The sequence below is a fragment of the Spinacia oleracea genome, chromosome 6 (assembly GCF_020520425.1).
Source record: "Spinacia oleracea cultivar Varoflay chromosome 6, BTI_SOV_V1, whole genome shotgun sequence".
NCBI lineage: Eukaryota > Viridiplantae > Streptophyta > Magnoliopsida > Caryophyllales > Amaranthaceae > Spinacia > Spinacia oleracea.
In genome coordinates, this window is record NC_079492.1 from 50225857 (window position 1) to 50250674 (window position 24818).

General features: G+C 35.2%; 1 protein-coding gene across 1 annotated transcript in view; it reads right to left on the minus strand.

Annotated features, from left to right (window-relative positions):
- LOC130463132 (uncharacterized) overlaps positions 1-20314 on the minus strand; it is a 33325-nt gene extending 13011 nt beyond the window's left edge. The window contains exons 1-4 of the mRNA XM_056832180.1: positions 20250-20314; positions 19297-19500; positions 19081-19215; positions 18113-18155 (exon numbers count right to left, since the gene is read on the minus strand). Of these exons, the coding sequence (XP_056688158.1) occupies positions 18113-18155; positions 19081-19215; positions 19297-19500; positions 20250-20314 (447 nt within the window). The remainder of the gene's footprint in view (positions 1-18112; positions 18156-19080; positions 19216-19296; positions 19501-20249) is intronic.
- Positions 20315-24818: the final 4504 nt, after the last annotated feature.

A 24818-nucleotide genomic window follows, 5' to 3' on the forward strand; every position in this document is an offset into this window, starting at 1 on the left:
AAGTAAGAGAAATGTGTAATAAGATGAGTGGATGTAAAAATAATGAATAAAGTAAGAGAAAATGAGTGGAAAATCATAAATATTTTATGGTAAGAAGGATAAGGTAAATTGTTTTTGCCGTTAGCCGCTCCTCCTCTTTTTTTCTCTCCCTTTTTTCTCTTCCTCTTTTAAAACCCTAATTTTCTAGGGGATACCATCAACCATTACCTAATGGTTGATGGTAAGCCCCTTTTTCTTGTTTTTCATAGCTTTTGATTTCATTTTCGGAATAAAAACTCCATTCTCTACCTTTTGGAGAGCTTTTTTACCCATTTATTGAGTTATCTGTACCCATTTATTGGGTTTTATCTCTCCCTCCTTGTGAGAGTTTGGGGCCATGTTTTTAATTTCGCAGGAAAAGTTGATTTATTGATGAAGATTTGTGCGGGGTTACAACGGATGTCATTCTTACGTCTACAATCAATTGAATCGGATTTAATTCAATACCAAAGCTACAACAGATCGAAAGATCCCCTCGTTGAAGGTTGTATCAAACAACAATGTGAAAGAGGGTATTCATCATTGTCAGATCTCATCTACAACGATCATGGTTTTGCCGGATTAGAATTTTGTTTATCCAAATTGTTTTGTATTTGTTAGTTTTGATTTCTATTGTAGATGTCGTATGACTATTTTATCAATGAACTAATTTTTACCTTTAAAAAATGCCCAGGTAAATTTTCATGTCCAAAAATAAAATGAAGTAAAGTGTAAAGAACATCATGAAACGGATTAAAACGAAAAATATAAAGATCATTTTGAACAGAGGTAGTATGAACCACGAACTAAAATTTGAGAATTGTAATAGACATTGGTTTTGATTAGAATCACAAAAGAATAGGAACTTTTAAAAGAGTGGTAACCGGTAAGTAAAGAAAGGGTAAGGAAGATGATTTGATTAGATAAAAAGAATTTTATGGAATTAATTGGTTGAGCGGTTGAGAATTACTGCTAAAATGGATGACCTAGCTTCCAAGAAAATAAACCATGAGATATAATAAGTACTACGTACGAAATAAACCAAGAGACGGAGGGAGTAACATTTAATAGTTGTATTAGACATTGATTTTGTTGAGAATCAGAAAAGGTTAAGAACTTTTAAAAGAGTGGTAAGAAAACAAAGGGAAAGAGAAAACAATTAATCAATCAATGCCTAGTATCTAGTACTCCCTAGTATTTAAAAAGGAAGAATGTGGTTTATTAGATGACTAGATTAGATCCCGTGTACGCACGGATATTTAAAAATTATTATTTGACCATCTTTTTTATAAAAATTTTAATTGAATTATTTATCCCTTAAATCTATTGCGTAATTAATAATCTCGAATATATTCATTTTATCATATTTTAACTTACTATGTATTATTTATTTTATATGTTTAATATGATGATCTGACTAAAATATTTAATATATTTGATATGCTAATTTGACCAAAATATCTAGTAAGAATAAATCTATTATTGATATGACAGTTTGACTAAAATTTTACCAAAATTTTAATAATGGCATATTCCATATTCCATAATCCTATATTTTTTTTCCATATATAAACATTTATACAAAAAGAGAGAAAATAAAAAAAGAATAAAATAAATAGGTCTTTTTAGGAAAGAGTTTTTGGCGGGAAAATTTTTCACCAGGAAGTGACACGTGTCATTCCTGGTGTCTCTTTTAGTATATAGTAATAGATATGTGTCATCCCAACTTTCCTCTATTAATTTATTTTTTCAATTTTCCCTTTTATTGTTTGTTTCACAAATTATTTTACAGCGTTAACACCCCAATTCTTCCTCGTTCAAAATCAATTCACCATTTAATTCATATAACTTTTTTCACCCCATCTCCTCATTAACACTCGATATTAAGCCACCATTTAATTTTTATTTTTTTTTCAACTTTCAATCCACCGAAATCACAATCCCTCAACAAAATTAGCACTTTAAAGATCACTTAACAACCACTATATAATTACCCGTTCATTAAATGGGCTCATAAGCTAGTTAGATAAAAACCACTTTACAAATTAATGGGTTGTGCGATGGATATTTACTGTTATAATGGATGGTGTTAGCTTACTAGGAGAAAATAAAGCATAAAAAAGAAGTACGAAGTAGAATTATAGACATTGATTTTGATGAGAATCACAAAACAATAGGAACTTTTAAAAGAGTGGTTGAAAAGAAAGGGAAAAGAAAGAAAAAAAAATTAGAAAAAAGAGCTTTATCAAATCAGTGGGTTGTGCTATATAATTGAGAGTTATTGTTATAATGGATGGCCTTTATTTGAGAAAATAAACCATAACAATACAAAGTGTATAGGAGAATTTGGAGTTGTAATAGACATTGATTTTGATGAGAATCAAAAAAAATATGAACTTCTAACAGAGTAGTAAGAGTGACTTGACATGACAAAACACACCAAAATGTATGAAATTTGATTTTGGCCAATAAGTCTGTCGCCCGACACATGAAGTTTGCACCTAAACCGTTTTTTTTTTTTTTTGGGTAAATTTCGACATGACGACTAGCCGGTGGACTGAGCCTAGTCAATTACATGACATGCGGGTTTGTTAAGATGCACTTCCCGCTCACATCCATCTTTAATGATGACCGATAATTTTTATAGTACTCATTAATAGTTTATGCACCATCCAATCTTAGCAATCACTTAGTAACTATTTAAAAGAAAAAAAAAGTAGTTAGTACGTAGTATTTGTTACGTGATTGCCGTACACAAACAACACAATAATTGATAGTTTATCTGACAAACTAGGCACATTAATGAATGCAACGTGTACAAAGGATATTTTGTAGTTTCTACACAAGTGGCTAATTTCAGTGGAAAATATGGTCAATCATTTTGGCTTGTGATGTGGAAAAGATGCAAATTATTTAAAACAAACTGTAAATTTCAAATCTTTGTTCAAGATTGGTGGCTAGGTAGACCCTTTAAATACAATACAAGAGGTATACTATTGTGTTTTTCAACGTCTCTCCAAAGCACTAAGGCATGGATAATGTTGATTTGATTTAGGCATTCTGATTTCTAATCATATTTGTATGATGAGTTATTTAGGCTGTCTTCAACTCAAATCGGTTCAAATAATCTATCCAGATTGGGATCATACGGAGTACGGAGTATGTAGTTCATCACCGATTACTATGTACTCCCTCCGTATTTTATTAAAAGATACAGGATACATTTTGACCGGCACGTACTTTTAGAAAAGTGAGTTGAATATATTAAAATAAGATGAAAGTGTTATTGTACTCCCTCTGTCTCTTTTTGTTGTTTACGTTTTTTCTTTTTGGGTGTCCCAAAATGTTCTTTACATTTCCTTTTATATTATCACATAAATGCATTAATATTCTATCAAAATTTTATATCCAATGATTATTTTACCCAATTAAATTCATTGGGTCATTTAATTTCTCACACTTTTCCATTGCGACATTAATTTTTTTCTTATTTTTTCAATATCAGAATTTTGATAAAAGTGAAAATATTATAAATAAACGTAATTTGCCTTGTTTAAATAAAAAAATAGAAGAATTTCCACGCACATTAATTAGTCGATAAAACGCGTGTAAAATATCAAACGTAAAGAACAAAAATAGACGGAGGGAGTAGTAAAAAGATGATGTGAGTAAGTGTGGTGAACACAAAAAATAGAGAAATATTAATATAATTGGAAGTGAAGACTATGGCATGTCAAAAAAGGAAAGTGCATCCTTTAATAAAATACAACCGTTTATAATAGTGTATCCTTTATAAAAATAGGGAGGGGTACGTATTATGAAAATTTGATCAATATTTTTATAATTAAAGTCTGTAGCATTTTCGTTTGAGACTGAAACATAACATGCAATTTCAGGGTAAATACATTGAAGTTCATTAGATCAAGAAACAATTTGTTTATCAGTTTGATAAGTTTATTTTATTGTTAACATATAGAGATATGATTCAGTTTGATAGTTACAACACCTTATAATAAGACTATTAAATTACATGGTCAAAGATGTCAATAATAACCACCGTTTGATTTTTTACACTATTTACGCTACGACTTTGACCATTTTTTATGATTCATACTTAAGAAAATTGTAGTCATGTGGAGTCATTTAGATTCGTATCGATATATGCTTTCTAAATATCATTTTTTTATAATTTTTAGTTACACATAATTTGATATATTAAGAGTCAAAATAACGTATTAGAAGACTAAAAGTCAACCATGGTGTGATATTTATGGTACGGAGAAAGTATATTATTATTATCTATCAAGCATAGTAAGGACTTCATTTGTATTTCTAATCATTCTTATTCATTACTTTAAATAACACAACTAGTGAAATCCAGAGCATGAAACTGATTATTCCTTGGAAAATTTAATTCTAATAATCCGACCTTTGCCCGGTAATCCATTATCAGTCCCACCTATGAGGTATACCTAGCTGATCCAACCTTTGGTACCTATTTTCTTTAAACGGGCCTTATGACCGGTTACCTGAAAGAAAAGTCAACAACTTTCATATTGACTCTATTTATCTGAATTGGCTTTTAATTTTTACATTTTTTACAATTAATTTGGAAACTCCTATACCCTCAACTCTGTTCGTCAGCGGGACCAGCACCGCCATCGCAGAGGAAACGCCGCAGCCATCAGCACAAAGCAGAGTAACCACGAAGCATCCCACGCAACACTTGTGCGATCCCGCGGGCTTTCCTTGCTTGTGCATCCTTGCTCGGCAACCCCGACAACCCAGAACCTCTCACCCTCCCTCACAACAGGCCACATACGCCAAAACTACCGCCGCAACACTTGCTTATCCGTTTCTCCCACTCGATTCGTGCAACAATTTGCGACGAATTGGGTCAAAAAGCGACGAATTAGAGATTTAAGTTTCTGACATCTTCTGATTTCATTCATTGATCGTTTCATTCGAATCTTGAATCAAATAATTGTTGATTCTTGAATTCCCAGGGTTCTTGAAATTTTTTGTGTGTTTGCATGAATCTGGTTATTGGTGATAGATTTTTGATGCAAGTTGTGCAATTGCGTTCCTTGGCATTTTGTTCGAAGGATTGATCGGAGACAATGGAGGTTAGTTAGTTCGTTCTCGGACGGAAAAGAACCACTCGCATATCCAGAGATTCATCACGCCGCTTTCCACCGTAAACCACCTAAATTGGCTGAGGTTGCCCCGACATTTTCACCTTACTTTTGTGCCCCGCTTTCCACTCGCATATCCTTGGCATTTTTTGGTTGTTGCAATTTGATGATTTGGAGAAGAAGAGAAAACTCTCTTTTTTTGTGTGTTAATGGCTTCATTTGGAGCAAAAACAGAAAAGGGAAGAGAGGGAGGAAGCCCACTAAAGGAAACCTGCTTAATTGTCAATGATCACTGCCACGTAGGATAAGTGACCTGATTCTACAGGTCGTAATTTAACGAGGTCCGTTTAAAGATAATAGGTACCAAAGGTTGGATCAGCTAGGAATACCTCATAGGTGGGACTGTTAATGGATTACCGGGCAAAGGTTGGATTATTAGAATTTATTTTTCCTTATTTCTTCTATTTGAAAATTTTGCTACATCTTTATTAATTGAAGTTTAGAATTGATTTCTACATAGTATTTTAGTAAGTTTAGTTACAGACTACTTTATAGTAACGGAGAAAGTAAATGATAATTTTCTTAAAAAAATGTAAATCATGAAATATAGTTTAAGAGTTACAAGTTACATTGATTTTAATCCGAATAAAAAAAAAGGCGCTATTAAAAGAGTGGTTAAATAGAAATAAAAAGGGAAAGCAATTGATTAGAAAAACGAATTTGTGAAATCAATAGCTTGTGCGATTGAGAATACTATTATTAAAACTCAAAAGCAAAGAATGTCATCTCGCCACATGTCGCTTCCTATGTGAGGATGACATGGTGCATCGTCATCTTTGACATTTGATCTCATATAAAATTCTTGATCATGAAAAAAGGTTAGTTATGGTTTCAAACCTATGACCTCTCATTTGTTAGTTGCATATTTTAACCACTATGCCACAACTCATTTTGTTATTTCTTATACGTTAAAAATTATACGAAGTCAATATAATTAGAAAAATAATCTGAATCATTTCTTAATAATCTCACATCACTAATTAGTCATTACTTTTACGAGCTACTAATCCGTACATGATAAAATTTATTAAAGCATACTCAAATAAAAAAAAAATTGTAATTTAACAAATTAAATTAGCCTCAAAATCGGTTATATGATGCAGTACGTAGTTCTAATTGATCCATTTGTCTACTATCTGGGGCATCTGAAGGAAATATGTCCTTCACCCAAGGTGCATTAAGTCTAATACCAAGGTTCAGATTAATTGCGAACAATTAATTTAGTAAGATCAAGTGATCGGAACAGCTAGCTGGAGCAATGCTTCCGACCAGTGAGTTCTAATCTATATTAGGCTCACAACTTACTCTTGACTGAACCTATAAGGCCACACCAATGACATGTAACAGATCACCGGATTAAATCAATCGGAAATTCATTTAATAGCTTTTCGGGAATTAGTTTGGAAAAACGTATTATACGATACGACCTTGCGTCGGAATCGTATCCTTGCGTCGAAATCGTATATCGTATCGCGAATATTCGTAAGCTAGACGAAACAAATAATCGAATCGTACGACGGTGATTCGTCGTGTACGATACAATAAATAATATCCGTAAGGCGTTCGTCGTGAATACGAGCCGCATCGGAGCTGCCGGCCCGTCGAGCCAAGCGCGCATGCGCGCAAGGCCCAACGAGCCAGCGAGCTCGCAACGCAACAAGCAAGCCAGCCCGCGTGGGCGTGGCAGCGCACACAAAGGCGCAACAACACAACAACGAGCAAAGAAAGGCCCACGGCCCATGCTGCTCGGCTGCGCTGTGGGCTTCGGCCTGCAGTGTGTGTGTGCTGTGCGTGGGCTGTGAACGAGTGTGTGATGTGTGGCCGCTCAAGGCTTTTGGTCTTGGCCAGTTACACTTAATATAACAATTAGGTTATATTTTTATCACACAAACACAATTAGTTTTTTCGAGTAACCAAAACCTAATTCCTAAATTACGCTGTTCAGTTTTCTCTCAACCCAAAAACTGTTCATCCCGAAAAGCAAACTATCTTGTGCGTTGTCTAAGCTACAATAATCAAGACGGATCTGAACGTGCCGGTGAACCAAATAGAGCAACGACAAGTGGAGTTCTTTGTTCGTGTTTGTTGATACTATACTCGGGAAAACATGCTTCAAATGTAAGTATGCTTAAACTGTGCTTTATACATGTTTCTTGGCTTTGGGGATGTTCCGCACATGTTATGTATGTTTAACTGTATTCCCCTACAGTGTTATCATGAGCCTTATGTATTCAAAGCATTTTTTAGCATTCTTTATTGTTTTTGCTGATTGTCGAATTTTTCGAATTTTTATTGAATTTTTTCGAATTATTATGGATTATTGGATGAATCGCGTAATAGGTTCTGAATTCAAAAGGTTTCGTATTTTCGACTTTTTTGACCCTAATCTGATTGAAAACGATTTTCAAAGATCAACTCATGAGAACGGAATTGCAAAAACAGGCCTCGAAGTATGTGTTTTTGGGCGTTTTTGTTAATTTTCGTATTAAAATTAACAAATTAGGAAAGGTTTTCAATTAATTGGTCGACCTAAACTACTTGGAATTTATTGAAATTTTGACACAATGCTTTTGGGTATATTTTAGAATTATGGTAAAAATTTCGGCCATTTTTGTTAAACCCTAATTCTGGTTTCCCCAAATTTGTAAATTTTAGATCGCTAATTGATTTTTTAAATAATTTGGATCTGGAAATTTGGTTAATTGGGAAAGGGAATATAATTTCATGGAAAGTGGCATATTTAAAAAATTATTGGATTAAAATTTTGATTAGATTCGTTAATTTTAATCAACACTTAAACCAAATTGATAAAAATCTGAAATTTAAATGTTTGGAACGATTTAAGTTTTAGATTCGATTATTTAAAAGTTCAAATTTTTGGTTGAAATTTTTCGTTCTTAAAATTTGAATTAAGTCAGCCTAGATTTAATAAATTTAACAAAATCGGATTGCTGTTAAAAATTAATTAAATCGTAAAGTCGTTATTTTTCGAAAATAAAAATCGTAAATTTTGTGAAAAATAACTTAATGCAAATTTGTTCGTGAAATTAAATTTTTTTAATTAGTTGGTCCGTAGGCACGAACGAAAGGCATGAACACGATGGTGTGTGTGGACGTGTGGCTAATTTTTAAAACAATAAGATCAATAGCTTGTGTGATTGAGAATCTATCTATACTATTATTAAATCTCCTAGGAAAATCATGTCACGCCGCCATGTGTCACATTCTCTAAATATGACAAGGCGCCACATCAACAATGACATGGAGGATGTGCATTCGCTTTTAATATTGATACACAAAATATTTTTGTTAGGGTTCGAACATGAAACTAACAAGAAATATAGTGGAAAGCTTACCATCTTAGCTATGCTATTATTTATGACTTTCAACTCTATTTAAATGTATTTAAGTGGGGTAGGATTAGTGTGTATTTATACTATTTTTTCACATGTTTTTTTGTTATTAATTTGCTAATTTTCACCACATAGCGATTGCAAGAAAATTAAATTTTGTTACCATTATTGAAAATGATTTTGAATATTTACTGCATTTTAAATTTGTCCATTTTCACAAATAATAGAACATGTTTTTTCATTAACGAGTCAACAATTGTGTTAGCATATATGGATCATAACATATGTACAAAACATTTATTAGATATTAGACATGATTTACAAATAATAACAACCCAAAAAAGGAAGAACATTATTACTAAAAATGATACTTACTACATACAATATATCACATCCAAATAAAATAAACGATCTCCTGATAGTTATTTAAAAAAAAGGTCAAATTCGCATACACAACACATGTAACAGTGCGTAAAAAAATATTTCGTACATTATTAACATTATAACCCGGGGAATCGCCCTGGAGTACACACTTAGTTACCATTAAAAAGGAAACTTTCTTATGTGAAAAGTCACATGGTTTGTTGGAGCAAGTAAATATGCATTCCTTATTCGTAAACTATATCCTTATCATATTCTTGATATAGAAGAATATAGAGCTCCCAAAAACTAATCTGACCCTAAAAATCGACATGAATCGACCTGTATTCTTAATTAAAGAATCAGATCCGATTCGAGATCCGAAATGTTGTTAAAATAGAAAACTCGTAACACGATCGTATCCAACCCGTTAAAATCGATGACCGATTTCGACCCGTTAATGTATGACCCGGATCTGAACCTAGCACCCATCGAAACATAACCGGTAACAGAACTGAGTCAACTGACCCGACCAAAAATGACCCAAACCTGATTTAATACCCGACCCAATGTCAACCCCAAACCGATTATAACCCGACGAAACATGTTATTGACCCAACTCGTGACAACCCGTTACCTGATTTTAGGCGACATGTTGACAACCCGATTTGTCATTGACCTAACTAAATAATAACTTAAATCAAGTTGATATTACTTTTTATAATTACCTAATCTTGAATAAGTGAAAAGCGTTAAATCAAATTTAACTAAATTTATAAAAAAATAATTATAAGGTTAAAACTTGACTAGACCTGATAGTTATCGGACCCGATCTGAATTTTAACCGACCCGAAGTCAAAATTAACTGCTACAAGTCTGACCCAAACCCGACTCGTTAAGACGCGAACCAGAAATTGTACCCGACTAGATAAAGACCCGACCGAACCCGACCCGAACCCGACCCGAACCCGACCTTTACCGAAATGAAAAAATAACCCGACAAATAGTCAAACTGACCGAACCCGACCTAAACCCGATGTGCACCCGGGTGATAAAATAACCCGACACGACCCGACCAGATCATGACTCGAGACCCGAGATAACCAGACACGGACCCGACTCGAGTAACCGTTTTGACATCTATAGAAGAATATAAACCCACATCAATGAAAATTCTAAGATAGTCATAATAAAAAAAAAATTGTGAAACACTACCTTAATATTTGGATGTTTGTGAATTACTATCTTATAAAAACTTTTTTATATTTTCCTATCTTATAAGTTTGATACGTTTTAGTAACACTAACTTGTAACATAAAACGTTAAATCTCTCCGTTTGTCGGCCCCACCCCAACAACTTTACTCAATTTCTCTTTCCTCTTTCTCTACCTCTATTCCCTATTTCTCTTTCTCAATCTTTGTCCTCTCATTTTTCAATCTATTTCCTCTTTGTCCTCTCATTTCTCAATCGATCTCTTTCATCGTTCTCAATCTATGTTCTTGTTCTTGTTCTTCTTGTTCTTGTTCTTGTTCTTGTTCTTCTTCAACAAACACGCTCTTCTCTTTCCTTAACCTTTTGGACAATCTTCTCCACGTGTTGGCTTCATGAGTTTCCATCTCTAGTATGCATAATCCGAAAAATTATCATCATAATCTTCAACAAACACGCTCCAAAAAGTCACATTACACCTACAAGAATTAGTGGATTTCCCTACATAATCTCGAGACATGTAAGCTGTTGGGAGTTCGAGAAAAAAGATACTGAAAATTGCATTTTGGGTTTGAAGGAAGAAGACGATGAACAATATATTAATTACCGGACGCGACAATTACAAAACTTGAGTGACAAACCCTGATTATAGTATTGTCTATGAATATTTGTGGCCATTACCTACTATTATGATGATTAAAAAAAAGAAAATTTGATATAAATAATCCCACCTTTCACCCATATTCTCAAAATAATCTCAATTTAGGATTATTTTAGAATAATCCAAACTTTAGGGGTTACCTTCTGAAAATAATCCAAACTATCAATTTGCCTATTTACAATAAACCCAAAATGGATTAGTAATGACAAGAAAAAAAAACTTCGGATTATTTTGAGAAGGTAACCCCTAAATTTTGGATTATTCTAAAATAATCCAAAGTTGGGATTATCTTTAGAAGATGTGTGAAAGTTGGGATTATTTATGTCAATTTTTCCATTTAAAATTTTGTAACAATTAGAAAAAATGTTATAAAACAATTTTACCCAATCCCATAATAATAAATATGCAATTTAATCAGTTTCGTGCACAACATCAAGTTTATTTTTGCCGAATTTAATCTTGTCAATGTATGGAGTGTGAAACATCTTGCTTGCTTGATCAATTAAGTCATAATGCATTTTAATGCATGATAATGGCCTTATTTCAAATTCGAGGCGTTAGGTTGACTTATCAATCATATAAGGTATTGAGATAATCCATCTCCATCAAAAACCCTTATTCACTATAAAATTCCAGTGGATTAAATCATAATCACATATGATTGAATAGTCAATTGTCCCTTTTATTTGGCGATGAGGCCTAGACGGATGTCTTATTTTGCTTGGTCAATTCCATTAGCCCAAACACAAAACCAAAAAGAATTCCCCAATTACCCTCATGATTGAAATTTTCTCAAAATATAATTATCAAAGAGAATCCCTAACAATTTACTACAAAAAACCATTTTGATCCGTTCAAGCCGCCAATCGGGGCGCATATTTCCGTTGAAACCGTCTTATTCAGAAGACCTTTATGGAAATCACTAATCGGTGTGATTTCCTAAACCCTAAGTGGATCATTTTGATTCTTAAAGTGAATTGATTAAGGATCACAAAACCTTATTTTGAGCAAAATAAAGCCCAATATCATTATCCCTCAAACCCAAGTGGAATTGGCCATTTAAAGTGAGACATTCGTCCGAACTACGATGGTTTTGATCCGAGAGTGGATTCAAATCCCATGATGATCGGTACGTAATGCAACTTCAATGCTCAAACCTATCATGTGTTAATATTCTTGTCTTGGCTTAATGAAAACTTTTTTTTAGTATGCTTGCATGTGTATGACAACGTGAAACCTATGTGTTTTTTTATCTAACTTGCCAAATAGCCATATATCAAATCAACTAGATATTAAGTCAGAGTAAGAGCCTAATATTTAGAATAGAAGAGAAGACGAGTTCCAGACGTTTGATTCTCTTAACCTAGACCCCGAACCCGAATTTTTGATTTCAAAAGACCAGTTTTCAAAGAAGAAAAAGACTTTATTTTATGGAGTTATTAATCATTTTCGAAATTATTTTCTTTGAACTTTTTTCCTAAATGGTTTAACAAAATCCGTTCCCTGTTCGGATAAAAATAGGGTGGTGACTCTAAACCTTTTATAGATAGTATGAACAGACTCTCATGTAAGATTCTCAAGGTAAATAATAGTCGGTCGAAAATCAGGTCCTACACTTTCCAGCAATAGAATTTCACGGCTCTCATTCGTCAAAATACCTATGTATCTTTCTGGTTGACACCTATATCTCTGCGATCTACGCGGGGTTACATTTCTAGTTGGTTCTTGATTCTCACCAGATACTTCTAAAGATCTCTGAGTTTCAACCTGAATGTCATCTTGAGCATTCCCTAGAGTTTGTTGTTCGACTCGAATTTCTTCGAGGTCTACTTTTCTCCCATTTGTCATTTTGGATATTTGATCTCTTTCCAAAAAGATACTATCTCGAGCAACAAACACCTTGTTCTCAGATGTATTGTAGAAGTAATACCCCTTTGTTTCCTTTGGGTAGCCCACAAGGGTACATTTGTCAGATTTCGGTTGAAGTTTTTCTGAAATTAATCATTTGACGTATACTTCACAACCCCAAATCTTGAGAAAAGACACATTTGGAGGCTTTCCGAACCATAACTCATATGGAGTCTTTCGATAGCTATAGACGGAGCTCTATTTAGTGTGAGTGCAGTTGTGTTTAGTGCATGTCCCCAAAATTCTATTGGAAGTTCAGCCTGACCCATCATTGATCGAACCATGTCTAGCAAGGTCCTGTTCCTCCGTTCTGACACACCGTTCCATTGAGGTGTTCCAGGAGGAGTCAATTCTGACAAGGTTCCACAATCTTTCAGATGGTCATCAAATTCATAGCTCAGATATTCACCGCCTCTATCAGACCGCAGTGCCTTAATCTTATTGCCTAGTTGATTCTCTACTTCACTCTGAAATTCCTTGAATTTGTCAAAGGATTCAGACTTATGCTTCATTAGGTAGACATAACCATATCTACTGAAGTCATCAGTGAAAGTGATAAAGTAGCTGAAACCACCTCTAGTATTTGAACTCATTGGTCCACATACATCTGTATGGATTAAACCCAATAGTTCAGTTGCTCTTTCTCAACCTTTAGAGAAACTTTGCTTTGTCATTTTGCCAAGTAAGCATGATTCGCATTTACCATAATCCTCTAAGTCAAATGGTTCTAGAATTCCTTCCTTTTGAAGTTTTTCTATGCGTTTCATGTCAATATGGCCTAATCGACAATGCCACAGAGAGGTGAGATCTGAATCATTCTTTTTGGCCTTTTGGTATATATGTTATAAACTTGTTTGTCGTGATCTGATATATAAAGTTCATTGACTAATTTAGCATATCCATAAAACATCTCTTTAAAATAAAACGAACAAATATTGTCTTTTATTAAAAAGCTAAATCCCTTAGCATCTAAGCAAAAAACAGAAATGATGTTTTTAGTAAGACTTGGAACATGGAAACATTCTTCCAGTTCCAAAACTAGCCCAGAGGGCAACGACAAATAATAAGTTCCTAAAGCTAATGCAGCAATCCTTGCTCCAATTTCCCACTCGTAGGTCGACTTCACCCTTGCTTAACCTTCTTCTTCTTCTTAGTCCCTGTGAATTGGAACATAAGTGTGAGCAACAACCTGTATCTAATACCCAATTAAGAAGTTGAATTTGCAAGTATACAGTCTATAACGGAAATACCTGAAGATGGAACGACAATTCCGTTCTTCTGATCTTCGTTTAGCTTCAAGCAATCTCTTTTCCAATTCTCCTTCTTCTTACAGTAGAAGCATTCAGATTCGGAAGTGAGTTGGCTCACCTTCTTCTTTTCAGACTTGGTGCGGCCAGTTTGCTTAGTTGGGATGACTTTCTTGCCACCTTTCTTAGCATTTCTCTTCTTGCTAGATTTCTTGAACTTGCCCCCACGCACCATAAGCACATCTTGCTTATCACTTTTGAGCGTCTTTTCAGCGGTCTTCAGCATACCGTGAAGCTCAGTGCGCGTTTTGTCCAGACTATTCGTGCTGTAGTTCATCTTGAACTGATCATACCCGCTATGAAGAGAATGGGGGTTGGTGTCTACATCCATTTCTTGAGAGAAATGCTGATCCAGCCGACTCATATTCTCAATTAATCCAATCATCTTGAGAACATGTGGACTTACGGGCTCGCCCTTCTTGAGCTTGGTGTGAAAAATTTGCCTACGAGTCTCGAATCTTTCGACTCGAGCTAGATCTTGGAACATGTTCTTTAACTCACTAATGATATTGAAAGCATCTGAGTTGATGAACGTTTTCTGTAGATCTGCACTCATGGTTGCAAGCATTTGACATTTTACGTCCTTGTTGGCATCAATCCAACGATTAAGGGCTGCTTGAGTGACCCCTTCGCCCGCGGCTTCGGGCATCGCCTCTTCCAGGACATACTCATTTTCTTCCTGCATAAGAACTATTTGCAAGTTCCTTTGCCAGTCAAGGAAGTTTTCCCGCTCAATTTCTCCTTTTCGAGAATTGATCGGATGTTGAATGAATTGTTGTTTTCCATAATTAAAACTACAATTGGAAAGAATAAACAAAGAAATAACCATTCATATTTTCTCTTAATAAACTTAAGTTCTAGCATACATGCATAATTCAATATTTATTTAGCATTTTATTCGAGTTTTTGTGTTCCGACAGGTGTGAATAAAATGAATCCAAGATCCTTAAATCATTGAAGAATTAAGCACATTATGTATTCTGACTCAATTCTAAAATATTTTAGGTTAGAAAATCCTTTACTAATAGTCTAGAAACTACTCTTGACGTCTAAGAACTTATTAGGTAAACCTATCCCGTTTGCCACGACATAAAAGGACTCCTTACTTATATCGTTGAGTTTTACCAAAACTAACATGTACTCACAATTATTTGCGTACCTTACCCCTTTAGAATCAACAAGTAACACCTCGCTATGGCGGAAAACTATTACTTTGATTGATGTAAAGGTTATCCAAGTAAGTGTTATTTTGGAATGGCACCTTTTAAATCAATTTTTAAAGTTTGGAATTTAAGGCTCTTACTATGTTGGTTAGATTTTAAGTGAACTAAAATCCTTAATCATGCAACATAATCAAGCCACAATCTCATGCATTTTTAAGACATATTTAAAGCAATAAATAACTTAAAACATGCATAAGATTTAAATGTGATCTAGTGTGGCCCGACTTCATCTTGAAGCTTCAACTTCAAACTCCGTCTTGAAAATAGATTGGAAACTCTGTCTTGAATTTCACCATGGGAGGCGCCATTTTCTTCGAATAGGATATGCTATAATTAAAACTAATTACAACTATTTGATGGTATGCAGACCATATTTAAATAAAAACTTTGGTGCATAAGACCAATTTTACATTCAAATGAATAGTATGCAGACCATATTTACTATCACTACTACAAAACATGCCCTTTTTGGACGCTTGGTCTTCGACGCCAAAGGCAGTGATTTGAGGGGGAAAAAATTCCCGTGTGTCCACGACGCCTTTAATAGTCCACAATTGTGTGGACGCTTTAAAGCGTCGAAGAAAGGGTCCCTAACCCACATGCTTCTCACGTGCTGCGAATAACTTTCAGATTACTTGTGAAAATCAAATCGCGCAAAAAAGAAATTTTTTTTGGAAACTGCCTAACTTGCCTAACTCCACTACTCATCCCTCCCATCCCATGTACGTTCAAACCCTAAGTCATCTTCTTGTTCTCTGATAATCGCCATTCCTTTCGCCATTAATCCTCTCGCCATTGTCTTCAGGTTCTTCCACCTTTAATCCAATTCCTAGATATGCTGCTCAATATGCTCTGTTTTTTATTTTTCGTTTTTGTCAATTTAATCTAATATTTCCAATTAATTCTTTGCTAATTTATTCGATCATCTTCATCATCTCACGAGTCACAGTGGTGGAAAATCGCGTTGTTACTAATTAGTTTTGCGTGTTGTGGGCTTGAATTTCCAAGGTATGTACCCTGTTCTTCATCAAATTTTACCTTTCTTTCAAATTTCTTTGAAAATTTCAGTATGATTGTTGTATAATTATGATTGTTGTATAATTTTTCAATTTTCTTTCAATTTTCAATTTGTTGAGAGTTTCGCAGGGCTTGTTTATATTTCAATTCGTATATTTCAATTTGAGATTGGTTGTTTGGCTTGGGCTGAAATTTTGTAGAACAGTGTGTTATATTTGTTAGATATGCAGAGTATTTTTTTTCTGGGAATTATAGTAGTAGCAGCAGTATTACATTGCCAAAAGTTGTCCCCAGTTTCTTGCCATTGGGATCCACCCTGTTCTTGACCCTTTGATTTTCATTCCTGTTACTTCTCCATCCAATCCTACATTTGTTATGAGTAGTTGGTAAAAATTGGCGTTTTCGGTTATCGTGAACTTCATCCCACCATCTCTTTCACACTCCACCCAGCATCAAGTTCCACAGTTTCCTCTTTTCTTTCAGCAAAATCTTACTAGTTCTTTGCAACAATTAATTAAGAACAGCTGCTTCATTTGTAAACTAAAGAGTTAAGAGGAATCCTTGACAAGTGCATAATTACACGAATAACAAACACAACCTAATATATATTGTTGCAAAGTTTGGGAGTTCAAGACTTCAAACTTCAAAGTATAGCCTGTATAGACAATTTGGTTTTATGCAAGTTGGAGCTTTTGTCTTGAAATCGTTAAAACAGATGATGGTTATCTTTTGAATGCGAAGCATGATTATTTTTTTAGTCGTTAAATGACAGTATACGTATACTATTAATCCGTTGTTGTTTTTTGTGCTTTGATTCATGAAAAGTGTGATTGATTTTATCCTTTGTGCTTGTTTATTGCTTAAATCGAGTTCTTATCACTCACCTTTGTATTCACTTTCACACCCATAAAGAGGTGACTTCTCTTTGATTAAAGGTTAATGAATTACAATACATCTCAGAGTTTACATTTCTTCTTTGATTTGATTTACCATTGATTGTTGTATTTATATTGGAGATTGTTAGGCCACAACTAAAACACAAACGTCTTCTAAACTTTGTTTTAGGCCTGAGTATGCTATTAATTTAGCTATATGTTTTCCTTCCCCAATGTAATGATGGAATCTATCTATGCATATATGGTGTTTATAAGAAAATTCTGACATGGATTAACATTCGTCAAACAAATTAACATCTCAAGGAGTGTTCAATATCAGGCCTAATAGCTCCTGATTTTTCTGAAAACCTGAATAAGTATCTGTCAACACTAATTAATGTTAATCTTCTAGCTTTTTGGTCATTCACAATGACTAATTTTTTTCCAGAATTTTAGCTTGCTAAATTTGGTTATGTTTTCTTTTTACTAAAGTTAATTCATAAGTTGAAGAGATCGGAGTCTGGCTATGACTATAACTGCAGCCTTCAATGCTACAAAACTAACACGTGTAAATTAAAGAAAAATATAATGTCAGTTTAGTATCATCAAGTGATACAATCGACCTCAAAAGTGATTAACATGAAGAAAATTGTCATTTAACGACAAATGGACGATCCATATTTTGCTTATTTCCACGACCCAACTGTATAACCTTTTAACCTTAGTATTGAATTAGGATTGACGGTGATATCCATATAACCTATATTACGGTTCATATGAGTTTACCTAATTGTATCTTGCCTACTTTTTGGTTTGCAATACTCGTGGTATTAACTTTATTCTCCGATTGGCAAAGCCTAATAAGTTCTTGGTTGAGTGTTAAATAGACACTCTGGTTTGTGTGTTTTACTTTGGTTTGTGTATTCTCACAAAGGTTATTGCTTTGTTTAGTTCCTGTTATTTTGTTGTATGTATTTTTGCTTACTTTTGGTGGAGCAAAACTGTCAGTGTTGTTAAGATTGCATAGGCTGCAATTAGAAATATATTTTGATGAAACATAAAGTACGGAGCAATTTGATAGAGACATCATAGACTGCACCTGTTGTTCAGATTATTTTTCTTGATTTTTCATTTGTTGTTCTCTTGATGTGAGCCACAAATGCAGCGCGTGTTGTTGTCCTCAATTTCCATCTTTAGTAAAGTTTCACTTGTTTGCAGCCTATTCTTCATAGCAAGCCATAATCATAATCTATTCTTTGGGATTGAGTATCTGTTCCAAACACCTTTGCTCCACTGCATTTTCTGTTCTTGGCCACATAAGTCCGGTATAGGAACAATCCAACTGAATGCTAGAGTTGCAGACAGCAACATAGGAACAATTTAGGCTAACTTTTTGAATTTGACCAACATTTTTAGTGCAAGTTAATATACAAGTTGCAAAAGAAAACAAAAACATTAATAATAAGAATTTATTCATATATGATTTTGGTCTAAAAAACATAAGATTATGGCATTTTGTTTTGTCAGATAAGGTAAATCATTAAAACTACAGTCTAAGTATAGTTAATTTTGTTTTGGCATTTTGAGTTGGTGTTGCTGCTTCTGTCTCCTTCAGTCTTGTTGGTGCAGTTGCTGCTGGTCTGTTGGTTTACTGGTGTGAGTGAGGGTTGTTGCTGCTCTAATATTGTGTGCAGGCTGTGTATGTTGTTGCAGCTTGGTGTGTGCCTCAGCTGCAGTTGTTGGTTTTTTGTTTTTTTTGGTAAATGAGTAGAATATATTACCAAAATAGTGCGAACAAGCTAAAACAACGAAACAAAAGAAAACACGAGGGAAAAACTAAAGTGACAACCCATCTAGGATGGCTCCCCACTATTAGCTTAACCCTAAGACAACTAATCCATAATCTCCACATTTTGAAGATTTTTACAAGAATAACATCTACTGTAAACTTACAGTTGCACCTCTCTAAAAACAACATGGGCATCAAGTTTACAACTCTTAAATATTCTAGCATTCCTCTCTTTCCATATCATATACAAAGTGACAACAAGAGCTATTCTGTAGACATGATGCTTCACAGAATTCCCACTGAACTGAGTTATCAAAATCTACAACTCTTGATACCAAAGAACAGGTTGTCTTTGATAACCCAACCAATTCAAGACTAACCTCCAAACCGCAGCAGCATAATCACATTTGAAAAACAAATGATCGATATTTTCTAACTCCTGACTACAAAGGCTGCAAATAGAATCAACATGCACCCCAAACTTCTCAAGCCTGTCAGAAGTAGAAAGTCTCGAATGAGCAGCTAACCAGCCCTCATTGCTGTATAAACTTGCGTTATAGAAAAGGAAAAGCCCTGTACCAGCTCTGCACCATTAGGGATTTCAGCTATAAACTTGCTAGCACTAAATTTTTTCCGGATAACCCAAGAAGCTTGGGAAGGTGGTATCATATTCATCACATTCTAATTTTTCACATAATAAGTGTGAATCCAATGGATCCACAACTTATCTTTCTTCTTGTGGATATTCCAGAGCAGTTTACACACTGCCGCTTTGTTGCTTTTTTGTTTATTTTGTTTTGAGTTGCTGTTTGTGCTCCCTAGTCCTGGTTTGTTGGTTCTTTGTTTGGATTATGATTGTCTACCTTTTGGTAATAAAATTTGCTATTTTACCAAAAAAAAACTTTGTACAAAATTATCTGCATAAATCCATTTATCTGTATCATATGATATAGGTCCTTGATAATCAAACTTAATTTCGTATCCAAGCGAACCAAATTCAACCGTCCCCCTCTTCCCAATCGAGATTATGTGCACGTACTCCGTACTCCTCAATGTGACGACTTTTTCCAGACTTTCTAAGACTTCAATTACAAAACTTGAACTTGAACTTTGATTAAAAAAAGATGGGGGCAGATTTCATCACCTGAAATATGTTTATTGTCAAACAGTTATTACATTCTGATTGGATAGTATTCTTCTACTATATTAGTGAGCATAAGTCTTTGATTCTCACAACACAACTTACTGGTGAGCCAAATCGAAATAAAAAAATTATCCAGAATGTAGAATGTCAGAATGTAGAATGTCAGTAATAAGGAAAAAAACTGAAAACTTGCATGAATTAGGAGGGACAGTTGGTGGTCCAATTGCAGTAACCTGGAATCCAGATATCAGCATATGCCTGCAGTATGATTTTTATTTGGTAGCTGCTTCCTGCTTGCAATAATATTTTCTTTGTGAATTATTTTTATTTGCTTGCAATATATCTAATGGATAATTTTGTGTCTTGATTATCAGATCGCTGCGTATTTAATTTAGTTTTGTTTTGTTGATTCAATTGTGGTGGTTAACTAGTCGTTCTTGTTGCTTTTGTGAAAAGTTGCTAAACAATTTATACTTGATGATCATTATATCAACTTGTTAACCTATCTCATGGGAAAAATACTTAAAAAATGTAGAGATTATAGTTGCAAAATTAAAAACCATGGTCAATAACTTTTGTTTTGTATGTTCTTTACATGTTATGAGAAAATAAGAGAAATATTATGTACTGATCACCCAAAAAACTAAACGAGAATGTGATGTTAATTATTTGCAGATTAATGTGGTTTAATGGTTCTTTGTTTTCTAAGTGTGTTTATTTATAATTTTTTTTCTTAGACATGGATACTAGTTGGATTGACTTACGAAAGGGATATACCCATTATTATAATGGTTGCATGGAATTTTTAGAGGTTGCAAAGGAGAGTGTTCTAGAGGGACAAACTCGATGCCCGTGTAATAAATGCAAGTTAAAGAAATGGTTTGACTTAGAAGAGGTAGGAGGACACATTTTATTTAACGGTTTTTATAAGAATTATAGGCAATGGATTTTCCATCGTAGAGTTGAAAAGAGTAATACCTTAGAGATCCCTAGTGATCAAGAAAAGGTAGTTGGCCGAGATGATATGAATGGGTTACTAAGAGTAGCTTTTAAGGTTGACAATAGTCCACAACCCACCAACGAACCCCAAGACCCATCATTAAGTGAAGCTAATTTTGAAGATGAATATTCGTATGACATGCATGAAGAGTTAAATTTTGATTGTGAGGAAGATGATGAATTTCCATCAACCAACACCAATGAAGAAGAAGCAAAGTATAAACGACTTAGGGAAGCTTCTGATGAGGGTCTATATGAGGGGTGTACATGTTAGGTTATGATACATATGACAATTCATAAATCATGCGGAAAAACCATTTAGCCAGGAATACATATTATTTACACATAATCATATAGCATAGTTTAGATGCATACTCCTTGTTGCGTGCCTTCCCTAGCTGCGCCCGAACCGAACAAGAACAAGTCTTTAGGACTCCAAGTGTCGTCCCTCCGTAGATAGTCCACAGCACGTCCGGATCCGCCTTAAGATTGACCAACTAGAATCGCCCTTAAGGTACTAATAATTTCGGCACTTTTAGGCATGGTATGTGACTGAATTTTTCTCTCAAAAACTCACTTTGAATACTTAAAAACTCGTTATAAATTGTGAACCCAGGCCACATATTTATAGGGGTATGGAAAGAGAATTGGAATCCTACTAGGATACGAATTAATTAAATTAGAATCCTAGTGGAACTCTTATTTAATTAATTTATCTTTTAGGATTAGGAATTTAATCATTAAACGAATCCTGTACATTTTAGGTTTCGTATGTGAACACAAACACACACGCACGCACAGCAGCCCACGAGGGGCGCCATGCGCGCGCGCGCACAGCCCGAGCAACGCAGCCCACGACTGCCGCAGCCTTGGGCGCGCGCTGGGCCTGCCTTGCGGTGGGCCTGGCGCAGCCTTGGGCTGGCGTGTTGTGGCGCGCGTTTCCCTTGCTGGACGTGGGCCTGGCTTCGTGCTGGGCCTTCGTCTAGCAAACTCGTCCGATGCTAATTCGTACGACGCGCTTCCGATTAATTTTCCGATTCCGGAATTCATTTCCGATAAGAAAAATATTTAACATTTCCGATTCCGGAATTAATTTCCGTTTCGAACAAATATTTAATATTTCCGTTTCCGGAATTATTTTCTGATTCCGATAATATTTCCGATTCAGACAATATTTCCGTTTCCGGCAATATTTCCGATTCCGGCAATATTTCTATTTCCGATAATATTTTCCGATACGTACCATGTTTCCGTTTCCGGCAACATCTACGACTTGGATAATATTTATATTTCCGATACGATCCATATTTCCGTTTCCGGCAATATCATCGTTTCCGGAGTATTCATTTCTTGCCTGTGACGATCTCAGCTCCCACTGGAACCAAGATCCGTCGATTCCGAATATCCATAGATGGAGTATTTAATGCCATTAAATACTTGATCCGTTTACGTACTATTTGTGTGACCCTACGGGTTCAGTCAAGAGTAAGCTGTGGATTAATATCATTAATTCCACTTGAACTGAAGCGGCCTCTAGCCAGGCATTCAGCTCACTTGATCTCACTGAATTATTAACTTGTTAATTAATACTGAACCGCATTTATTAGACTTAACATTGAATGCATACTTGGGCCAAGGGCATTATTTCCTTCAGTCTCCCACTTGTCCTTAGGGACAAGTGTGCATTTCCTAATTCCTTTGTCGCTCGATGCTTGCTCTTGAACATAAGGTAAGAGTTGTCATCCTTATTATGTCCAGAGGTGTTCCTCGGTTTCAGAGTTCAACTGATCAAATAAACAGATAATCATAGCCTATGATTCATCCTGTTAGGTTATGATACATATGACATTTACATAGATCATGCGGAAACAACCATTAACCCAGGAAACATATTATTTACACATAATCATATAGCATAATTAGATGCATACTCTTTGTTGCGTGCCTTCCCTAGCTGCGCCCGAACCGAACAAGAACAAGTCTTTTAGGACTCCAAGTGTCGTCCCTCCGTAGAAAGTCCACAGCACGTCCGGATCCGCCTTAAGATTGACCAACTAGAATCGCCCTTAAGGTACTCAGAAAATTCGGCACTTTTGGGGCAAGATGGGTGTTTGAATTTTCTCTCAAAAACCTCACTTTTGAATACTTTGAAACTTGTGTATAAATTATGACCCCTAGGCCTTTATTTATAGAGTTATGGAAAAGGAATCGTAATCCTAGTAGGATGCGAATTAATTGGAATTAGAATTCTACATGAATTCTACTTAATCAATTTATCCAATAGGAATAGACATTTAATCATACACTGACTCTTGCAGATTCAGGAATCTCGCATGAGCTCAAACTCACACACACACGGCAGCCACAAGGGTTGCCCACGCATGCGAGCAGCAGCCCACGCAGCGCGGCCCACGCATGCGTGGCCTTGTGCGCGCTGGGTTGTGGCGTGCGTGCTTGCTGGGCGATGGCCTGGCTTCGTGCTGGGCCTTCGTCCGGCAGGCCTCGTCCGATGCTAATTCGTACGATACGCTTCCGATTAAATTTCCATTTCCGGAATCTATTTCCGATACGAACAATATTTAATATTTCCGATTCCGGAATTAATTTCCGTTTCGAACAATTATTTAATATTTCCGTTTCCGGAATTATTTTCCGATTCCGGCAATATTTCCGATTCTGACAATATTTCCGTTTCCGGCAATATTTCCGATTCTGGTAATATTTCCATTTCCAATAATATTTTCCGATACGTACCATGTTTCCGTTTCCGGCAACATCTACGACTTGGATAATATTCATATTTCCGATACGATCCATATTTCCGTTTCCGGCAATATCATCGTTTCCGGAGTATTCATTTCTTGCCTGTGACGATCTTAGCTCCCACTGAAACCAAGATCCGTCTGTTCCGAATATTCATAGATGGAGTATTTAATGCCATTAAATACTTGATCCGTTTACGTACTATTTGTGTGACCCTACGGGTTCAGTCAAGAGTAAGCTGTGGATTAATATCATTAATTCCACTTGAACTGAAGCGGCCTCTAGCTAGGCATTCAGCTCACTTGATCTCACTGAATTATTAACTTGTTAATTAATACTGAACCGCATTTATTAGACTTAACATAGAATGCATACTTGGACCAAGGGCATTATTTCCTTCAGTCTCCCACTTGTCCTTAGGGACAAGTGTGCATTTCCTAATTCCTTTGTCGCTCGATGCTTGCTCTTGAACATAAGGTAAGAGTTGTCATCCTTATTATGTCCAGAGGTGTTCCTTGGTTTCAGAGTTCAACTGATCAAATAAACAGATAATCATAGCCTATGATTCATCCGAGCACGGCCATGCATTTCACAGTTTCTAGCTCTCCGAGTGGCCTTGTACAACTTTTAAGCATCTCATCCCGATTTATGGGAGGACAATCCCAATCTTGCGATCTTGAGATTAGACTTCGTTTGATAGGTGGTTACCTGAGCGTTGCCTTTATAGCCTCCTTTTACGGTGCGACGGTTGGTCAACGTCAAAGCAACCAGTTCTCAAACAAGTAATCTCAAATCACTCAGGTATTGAGGATTTAGTGTCTAATAATTTAATGAAATTTACTTATGACAGACTTTCATCTCTTACAGTAAAGTTTCATAGGTCTTGTCCGATACTAGTCTTCCCAAAGTAAGTATCTATGCAAATGATTATGACATTGCCATGTCCACATAGTTCAAGAAACAGAACTACTAGTCATCTTGCATTCTAATCGTCTA